The following is a 10,145-nucleotide window of genomic DNA, read 5'->3' as shown; positions in this document are numbered from 1 at the left end:
TATAGGTGGTAGTTAACTACCGTATTTGTTGATGATGATGCGCATTTTGAACCTCTGATAAGTGCCTGTTGTCTGCCAGGGACCAAAAATGACCACTGTATAAGATGCCATAATGAGGAGGTGCACATTTTCAGAAGGAGACGAAACTAAGCGCATCTCTCAGCTCCATAGTCGGCAGACACCCACCTGATCCCTGTGAAACAGGAGGGAGGGGGGCAGGGCACAACCCTTTGTGAATTACAGAGCTGTTGTGGATATGACAGAACCTACAAGACCCAAGGTGGTGGAAGATTCAACTCCCAGCAGACCTTGAGCCTCATTATACGCTCACTGTAATACATTAGCATATGCTAAAGGACATGCCCACCAGCGCCAGGACAGTTCCATGGCCGACCATAAAAGGCCTTCTGAGATGGCCCACTTCTTACACTATTTGTGCTCTTTTGCTCATGATTTGGGCCTTTTCTGAGTTAGAAACCTAGGCGTTCATAGCAGTTTCTTGCCCCAGGGTCCTGGACTACAAGTCTATGAATCTGAACCTAGCTTGAAAGAAAATCCTTTTGACTCAGCATTCAGGTCACAGCAGCCAGGCTCTTATCCAACACCAGAAGCTGTATTACTTTATTTTTCTGTGAATCAAATTAATTCCAACTCTTGGCCAATATTCTACCGTACTGGTGGGAAACTCACTTTTAGGTTTTTATTGGAGGCAGCTCCTTCCCCCACTCAGGATTACACAAGAATTCAGGAAGCTTATGTGCCACTGAGAAAGTAAATACTTCTAGCCTTCAGTTTATCCTTGTAGTCACTGATAGTCTTATTGCTTAAAGCTGTATTGTCCCTGGAAAGATCCTGCTCCGTGCTAGTGATCAGAGTCTAGCCTTCCTAAGGGCACCATAGATCCACTCTTTTCAAAATACTCCCAGGGAATGGGGCACAAGCCCTTCAAAAAGGAACCATGTCCTTTTCCATTCAGCTACCATCCACAGTCCCCACCATACCCAACTCCTGAACATTCTCCATAGTCTCTTCAATCAGCTTAGACTTTAGGCTGTTGGGGAAAAAATAAAATAAAAAAGCCCAGGACAGGTTGTTCTGAAGTCACTTCTTTATCCCCTGAGGCAAGAGAACTCAAAGGCAGACACAGTCAGAAAAAAAAAAACCAAACTCAATGGCCCATATTCTTTCCGATTTCTGTAAAGTAGCAAAAATAAGACACAAATTATATTCTGAAAAAAAAAAATTGTCTTCCTACAACTCGATATAATACGAATTAGCTGGGCCCATTGAAGAGGACTCTGTCTTAGGGGCTGTCCAATGCCTCAAGAGTCTGTTACCCGGTAGTAGAACAAACACAAACAAATTCCTGTAACCTAGAGCAGAATGTGGTAAATGCTATGCTGAAGAAAAACTAATCAGTTGATCTAAGGAAGAAATGAAAAATTTTATTTGAGCCAAATATGAGGATTATAACCTGGAAACAGCGTCTCAGAAAGCTCAGAGAACTGTTCCACCCTTTAGAAGTGAAGGCACAGGGACTTCCCTGGTGACACAGTGGTTAAGAATCCGCCTGCCAATGCAGGGGACACGGGTTCGAGCCCTGGTCCGGGAAGATCCCACATGCCGCGGAGCAACTAAGCCCGTGAGTCACAACTACTGAGCCTGCTCTCCAGAGGCCGTGAGCCACAACTACTGAGCCCGCGTGCCACACCTACTGAAGCCCATGCACTCTAGGGCCTGTGCTTCGCAACAAAAGAAGCCACAGCAATGAGAAGCACGCGCACCTCAGGGAGGAGTAGCCCCCGCTCACCACTAGAGAAAGCCCACATGCAGCAATGAAGACCCAACACAGCCAAAAGTAAGTAAATAAAATAAATAAATTTATTAAAAAAGAAAAGTGAAGGCACAGTTAGATAAGTTTTTTGAGACAGAGGGCTGTACTTTAAATGTTGTATTATCGAGTTTACACAATCCAGATCTAAGCCTCATCGTGGCCTCTTATAAGATCAAGAAGAAATGTTATCTTTTCAGTTGTCTTGTTGATGTTAGGAGAATGTTGCTCTTTATAGTTGAGCAGGCATTTCTGCCGACAGGGAAGGTTTGGCTGATACATAATGCAGATACACAATGCACAGTAGCGGGGAAAGAGGAGGCCAAAGGGCAGAGAAAATTCTTTCTGTTAAAATTTTTCTTGACTTGCCATAAAATGTGAACTTGATTTCACAGCTACAAGAAAGTGAAAATGAAATTCTATGGAAGCCCAAAGATGGAGAGATTCCCTCTCACTGGGGTACTTCTGAAAGAATTGGTATTTGAGCTGGGCCTGAGAGAAGGAAGAGTTGCTGTTACCCTCAGAAGGGAGGGTACTGGGACAGACCTCATTTTAGGCAGGAGACAGGAAAACAAAGTCAGTGAGGTAGGAAAGTGTTATTTGGCCAGAGCGCAGGGAAGCCTAAGATCTGAATGGAAAATCTGGCTCAGCTTGGGAGGGGAAGGGGGCAGTTAGAGCAGGAGACGGGCAGGAGATATATGAGGTGTGGTCCCAGCAGGAGCTGGAATGCAGTTCTAACAGACTTATGCAGTCATATAGATTTAGGAATGAACATTAAGAGAAGGATTTGAGGGCTTCCCTGGTGGCGCAGTGGTTGGGAGTCCGCCTGCCAATGAACGGGACGCGGGTTCGTGCCCCGGTCCGGGAAGATCCCACATGCCGCAGAGCGGCTGGGCCCGTGAGCCATGGCCGCTGAGCCTGCGCGTCCGGAGCCTGTGCTCCTCAACAGGAGAGGCCACAACAGTGAGAGGCCCACGTACCACAAAAAAAAAAAAAAAAAGAGAAGGATTTGAGTAACTCACAACAGCAATGCCAAGACCCCAACTCCTCAGTCTGATTTTATACAGGCCGGGTAGGAGTGATGGGGTAGTGTTGCTGCTGGGAGAGCATGGTCTACCAACTCCTAATAAGCCCTGAAGAGAAATGCCTGATCCTACCTCTTAGTGACTTTCTGGTCACTTTAGAATATGACAGTTTTGACACCTTTTGTTTTCAACTTTAGGATTTAGCTAGATTCTGGGACAATGAAAAACGCCCACTTGCCTCCTATAACATAAAGCTGTACTTCTGGTGGAAAAATGTTATTCATGGGTTAGAACTGATGAAGGATATTTCCTTATTGGAGGTTTCCTTGGAGAACACTCATAAGTCTATCTGTAAATTCCTGTCTTTGGAGTGATGGGGTATGATACAAGTTTCATTAGTAAGTGAAAGAAAAACAGCTAGAGTTGAATCGTTTAAATTAGTGTTATCATGGGTGAAAATGTGATGGTTGCTATGATCTTTCATTCATTCCTTCATTCATTAACTCAACAACTATCTGTTGACCTCCCAAGTAGTAAACACCTGTTGATTTTATCTGCCTAGCCTCTAGTCTCCCCTTTCCCCTTTCTTCTCATAACAGAATTCTGATTTCCCTTGGTGACCTTGCCCCCCACACTAATCCATTTCATTTGGTGGAACCGGTTCCATCCCTGACTCCAGAGACAAACAGATGACTCAGGCCAGGGCTGAGCTCATATCCTGCTGTCCATAGCGACTTGGTCAGGGATGGGAATATGAGGCAAATCAGAGCCCACATAGCTAAATCCATAAACGTCTATGGAAAGATTGTACCCTTATTCTGCCAAAATTGAAATGGACATTGTAAGCCTGGAGATACTGGGAATCACCTTACACCACAAGGGTAGACTTCAGAGTCAGGAGTGCGGAGAGCAAGGTAAGAGTCCTGAAAAGCTGTTTGAAGCTTTTGACTCCCTTGCCTGAGGACTCCCTGGACTTGACAGTTACATGAGCTTATTTTGTTCAAGTCAGTTGGGTCACATGTTGTCACTTGCAATTGAGTGAGTCCTAGTCAAAACAACCTCGAATACTGGTCTGGTGCCATGGGGTATAACTATGAACATAGTCCCAAAGATTATAACCTGTGCTCTTTCAAATAAGTAGGAATAAAGCACAGCTCGCTCCCAACCTTTGCTGACAGAATAATTAACTGGATCCACCTGGGGAAAATACAACTCTTTACTGTCCCGTTCAGCCTGAGTACCTCCTGAGTATTTATTTTTTAACTATGAAGTCAGGAACCAGTTGACAGATTTCAGACAGGAAAGCCACAGAATCACCATTGCGTTGTTAACTTTCTGTCCCTGCTTAATTGTTTTTCTCTTCTGCCAAAGGTCCAACGTGTCCCGGGCAGAACCAACATCTATTTTGGTTTTCCCGTTGCCTAGCAGTGTGTCCTTGGGTAAACTATTTTATCTACATCTGCCTACATGTCCCCATCTCTGAAATGGGGAGGGGAGAAATAATATCCCTGTCTCACTTTAAAGGATTTCTCTGAAGTGACAATAACATTTTTCTATATATGCAAAAATCCAATAACAGTGAAAGGATAAAAATGTATATTTAAACAGTCCAGGCAAACCTTGTCTTTATTTTGAATTGGCTGAATAGCCTTAGATATAGTGGTATATGCCGTCAAATATTTAGCAGACTCTCTTGAGGTAGAGAATTACATACTTTGATTTGTAGTATTGACAGATTGCCACAATGTAACTATTCCCATTATGGCCAATTTTAATCTACCAATCAGCTTGTGAGATTCCTCAATATCAGCTCCCACGGGGCTGTGTGAACCCGGCCCGGCACGATGCTGCTCTGGGACAGCGGTTAACCTTAACCTCACCTGCCTCATTTTCCTCACGTATCAAAAGATTTGTTTGACAATATGCTCGCTCAAGTATGTTTCATCTTCGTGATTCCATGCTGGCACTATATTTATCAGTTAGATGAATCCTGCATAGACTCATTATAATCATACTTTCATTCACTGAAAGGTGCATCATAGTGATCTATTGCTGTAATGACACTTTTTTTCTTATGACATGTCCAGGAGGGCTCTTGGCATGGAAGGCTAATCAATGTTCAATTGCATTAGATTACTTTCTAGCTCTATATTTCTCCCCTTCATGTGCAAGGAATTTTTCTGGTTGCACTTTTAGGTAAATATACATGCCACTGCATCATATGATATACAGATTTAAATATGTCAAGCAGATGACCGTCTCCTTGTATAAGTATATCCCTCAGACTACTGACTTAGGCTTAAGTCAGTGCTCAAAATCACATTCAGCAGATCTCAGTCTCTGAGATTCTTTACATCTCTTTGTGAATTACTTAAGAAATAAACAAAATGCCCCTCATTAAGCAACCTGAGGCATGTTTTCAAATAGCACATAAAGCCATCACATCCTCAATCATTCAAAAAGGTCAGTGACAAAAGCAAACAAAAACCAAATGTCAGGAACGCATCAGCTTTCGTATGGAGCATGGGCAGAATCCTAAATTGATCATTAGTTGTCTCACGAACACAGGGCTTTCCTATTTGTGATAAGTAATCTCTGTGAGTGTCAAGCTTCTGACAGTTGGAGGCTTCAAGAGAACACATTTGACCAATGAATAGGTGGAAGTGGCTGAATTGAAGTGATGACATCAGGTGACAGCTTCTGCACTCAAGTGGTCCTCTCCGGCCAGGGCAGCTTGCCATGACCTTCCACTATTACCTCATTTTTGGGGGCTGAGTTATCTTGGTCATTTTGTAATAAAGACATGTCAACTGATATTTGTGAAATGACGTCACATACATGGTTATTCATTGCAGAATTGTTTGTAACTGTTGAAGGTTGGAAATCACGTCAAAGTCCATCAATAGAGGACTGGTGGACTAAACTATGATACATTCATACAGTGTAATACCACGCAGCCAGCCGTCAGTACAAAAGAATGAGTTAACTGTATTCGGATATGGAAAGATCTTATTAAGTGCACCATATGGACTTTAGAATGCTACCCTGTGTAAACAATGGGGAAAAGTAAATGAGGAAACACAAGAGAGTGGTAATATAGGTTAGGTTACATGGAGAGAGGAAAACTGAGAGCCTGGGGATTGGATGAAAAAGATACTTTTCACCACAATGCCTTTCATATCGTTTGTATTCTCTATGATAGGAAGTCTTATCTATTCCAGCACACACACACACACACACACACACACACACACACACACACTTTTCTCGCACATACACTTTCTTTAAAGAAATAACTTATTGTGGGAAAATACATGTTTACTATTTTAATTATTCATAAATGCCCAATTCAGTCATATCAGACACATTCACGATGCTGTGTACCCACCATCACTATCTATACCCAAATCATTTTCTTCAACCCCAACAGAAACTCTGGATCTGTTAAACCGTAACTCCCATTTCCCCCTACCCCTTAGCATCTAGTAACCTCTAGGCTACCTTTTTTTCTCTACGAATTGGCCTTTTCTGCATATCTTGTATAAGTGGAATCATATATTATTTGTCCTTCCGTGTCTGGCTTATTTCAGTATCCCACATACACTTTTCAAGAAAACATCTATCAACTAGGTAAAGTTGTGAAAGTCTACAATGTCTTTAGAGAGAACTGACCTTGTGAAATGTGTAGATATGTCTCAGACAAGGTTGCACCAGCGTCTGCTGATTCCTAGAAACCTCACTGTAACTTTTAAAAGGTTAGCTAGTAGCCCAGCTTGCTAACACCTTCCTTGCTCAGAAAATGAAGTGAAATAGCCACCATTTGCCACGAGCCTTGGGAAAGCCTCACACATGGCAGAGCTCTTTAATTGGGGCCTAAAGGCCTTCACGGGGTTCAGGAATCTTTTCTGAAATTGTATGCAAATTTGTTGTGTGTGGGCCTTTCTGGAGAGTTCTTTAGCATTTGAGATTTCTAAGTGGTTGCAGTCAGAAAAAAAAAAAAAAAGACTAAGCACATTACTAAATGTAATGCTGTCCCTTCCCATGAAACACAGGTAACAGGCCTTCATTCATCAACCAGTTTGTCCAAGTATATGGTTAATGAACCCACACCAAAAGATAAGCCTCTGACATGAGCCTTGCACATGGCACCATGAAGCTTCTGACTTCTGACCAATAGAGCTGTAGGAAAATAAGTTTGTGGTAGTGTTACAGCAGCCGTAGAAAACCAGTACAGTACCTAATTCACAAGGAAGTTTTCTGGAATTCAGTTTGTTAGTACATCTAAGCAACTTGTAACAATGCCTAGTATATTGTAAGTACTCAGTAAATGTTCACATCCTTCTCCAAGGTGAGAGGAAGCACAGGTATAATGATGTAAATAATTCTATGACATGGTATAAACACCACAATCAATGGCCTAACCAGAACCATCTTCAAAGGACTTTACTTTCTAATTAAGTTCCCAGAGATAATAAATTCCAAGATTACGACAGATATTCCTAAGAAAATTGCCTAAAGTGGGGGCAGCAAACTCAAATGCACATGTGGGCTTTGTAGGTAACATGAATAAGGGAAACAGGCAAGCTGGGGATTGCAGCAGATCAGGGAGGCGGCCCCGTCCAAGGGGCAGATCCCAGCCCCATTAAGTGATAGCAGTGAAAACGCAATGCAGGTTCAGTCTTGCCAGATACTTCAAAGTCCATTCCTTCTTCTGTGAAATCTCTGGTTTTTAACTGTTGGAATCCAATTCATATTTAAACACATACAGACCTCACACACAATTTTCAGGCTAAATTGATTGTCTATGAGCTGCCCTAGGGCCAGAGACCCTCGGGTTGGTATCTCTGGCCAGTTAGTGAACACATATAAAAGCCCCAAAAGGTAAGCTCCTTTTTTTTTTTTTTTTGCGGTACGCGGGCCTCTCACTGTTGTGGCCTCTCCCGTTGCAGAGCACAGGCTCTGGAAGTGCAGGCTCAGCAGCCATGGCTCGCAGGCCCAGCCGCTCTGCGGCATGTGGGATCTTCCCGGACTGGGGCACGAACCCGTGTCCCCTGCATTGGCAGGCGGACTCTCAACCACTGCACCACCAGGGAAGCCCAGTAAGCTCCTTTTGAATGCAGTTTTTGGCCTTCTTATATTCTTACATCATAAAAGCATCTTTTGCAGTGCTTTTGGTAGTCTGCATGAACCTAAGAAGCCGTGAATTATATGAAATTCTTATGTGAAAGAGAAAGACAACTTCAAATTATGTTCAAATCCACTTTTATTAAAATTATTTGGCAATTCTGGCAGCAGTACAAAGTCTTTGACCACTGGACACATTAGACATGAGTTTAGAATTTTGGTTTGTTGTGGGTTTGGGTACCTGTATTTTTCTAAATCTTCTGCCCTTCATTTCATTACCAAATGGCAAAGTGCCTTAAGTTTCTCTATCTACAATACCCTATTATTTATAGAACAGGAATTTGTAAAATAAGATTGAAAAAATAAAATGCACAGATTCAAAAACTTCTCTTCAAATATTAAGAACATACAAAGTATAATGAAGACATCTACATTTAGTCCTCCAAGTAACAAGGTGAGTGGTTTCATGTCGTTTTTATTTATTGCTAATTATAGTTCAGAGACCAGTGTTTCCAAAAACTATAAAAACCTTCATCCACATTCCCAGTATAGTTCCAATGGGTTTAGAGGGTAAAATGAGTGGAGCACTTGATTTGGCCTTTAAAATCACAAGCCTTTTTATCTTTAGTGGGATTTTTTTCTTCTACAGTAGCTCAGGGCACTATTTGCTTACTTAATGCCTTATAATTAGCATCTGCCTTATAGTAGATCTAAGTATTGGCCTTGTAAAGTATATTACTGGACAGCAAATGGAAGGAGGGCTTCCTGTCCAAGGCAAAACTTTCACCGGACCTTAAAGTAAAACCTCAGAGGGTCTGGGGCTCCTTAGTTGTTCTCCAGTGATCCTGAAGTTGTCTGTAAGAAAGAAAAAAAGAAAGCTGTGTAAGAATCTTTACATGAGGCATTTCTGCTTGTTCTAAGTAGTCCTGCTTTTCTGGCAGTATAGGAAAATCCACTGCACGGCAATGGAGCCCTGTTGTTTCCTTCCTGCGATAAGAGTATCTCTTGGGGCTCGTAATGCAGGAAATAAGCAGAGCAATCACTTGAGAAAATTCTGCCCTAGCTTCTTTCAAAGGCTGTACTTTCATAAGACTGATAAGGATGTTCAGTCTTTGTTTTCATGCATTGTGTATTTCTGGGCATTCCCATGACTAACTAAAGACCATTCCCCCAAATGGCCAATTTATTTCAGTGATAGAAGATCGCCACACCATATTATTGTTGGTTGCCATCACTACTCAAAGACAAAGCAACTTGGCAATCAAAACAGGCAAGTTTCTTTATTTATTATTATCAGAATAGGGTCTCAACTTTGCAAAGGTTAACTATGTAAGTTATTTGTGTTATCTCAGCAAACTGGAACTATGAACATTAAGTCATAGTAGTAGCAGTTTTATCAATATAGTTCTCACTCTATTTCCCTAATAAATGAAGAGAAAATATTTTCTTTAGGAATAAGCATACAGTTTGAAATTTTGAATAAGCAATTCTTTGCATCTAATTTAAGTATTATTTTATAAATTGAAAATACAGTCTCCAAAGTTAAAGAAAATAATAGAATATAATGGGCCTTTTCTCCAAGTTAAGACTTATCTCAAGAATACTTAAAAATACTTAAAACTTAAGATATTTAAATAATACCTAGAACAAAAAAGCAATGCATCAGTGTAATGCTGCCAACCCACAAAGCATTTAAACACAGGAGAGAGAAATTATACTTACAAATGGAGTCCTGATTCCAAATTTGCTATGGAATGTCATGGTGACTTTGTTTTTATGTCCTGTTCTTTGATCAAAGGCATGGCACGTATCAAAAGGCGGACTGTACAAGTGAAGGCTCACGGCAGGTTCTGTATGGCTAATATTCTCTACTCGATGTAAGCCAATGGAATCTAAACAATATTGAAGAGGGATGGGTAGATGAAGGAGCTTAGATGCTAGCTGTAGGTAAAAATCTGGTCAATTGCCCAAGATCCTAAATCAACTGATACATATGAATTATTAAAAGTTAGTTAGAATTGAACTTCCAGTTAAAAATAGTAAATGACACGCATTCTGCTTTCTCCTAAAAACTTCCCTACAACTGCAGTAAAAGAATAAAAAAGACATCAACATACAAAGATAAAAGAAAAAATTTTTTTATTAAAGTTTAAAAAAAAATCTTT

The 10,145-nt window shown here is 41.2% G+C and overlaps 1 protein-coding gene across 3 annotated transcripts in view; it reads right to left on the bottom strand.

Annotated features, from left to right (window-relative positions):
- Positions 1-8,101: 8,101 nt before the first annotated feature.
- Positions 8,102-10,145, bottom strand: part of LOC101279789 (cysteine dioxygenase type 1) — a 37,944-nt gene continuing 35,900 nt past the window's right edge. For all 3 annotated transcript variants that reach the window (XM_049707642.1, XM_049707643.1, XM_004267471.4), the window contains 2 exons: positions 9,703-9,872; positions 8,102-8,835 (listed from right to left, as the gene is read on the bottom strand). In XM_049707642.1, coding sequence (XP_049563599.1) covers positions 8,806-8,835; positions 9,703-9,872 — 200 coding nt within the window. In that variant the 3' untranslated portion in view covers positions 8,102-8,805. The remainder of the gene's footprint in view (positions 8,836-9,702; positions 9,873-10,145) is intronic.

This window comes from Orcinus orca, chromosome 3 (genome assembly GCF_937001465.1).
Source record: "Orcinus orca chromosome 3, mOrcOrc1.1, whole genome shotgun sequence".
Classification (NCBI taxonomy): domain Eukaryota; kingdom Metazoa; phylum Chordata; class Mammalia; order Artiodactyla; family Delphinidae; genus Orcinus; species Orcinus orca.
The sequence above is the reverse complement of the archived record's forward strand: the minus strand, read 5'-3'. Positions and strand labels throughout refer to the sequence as shown.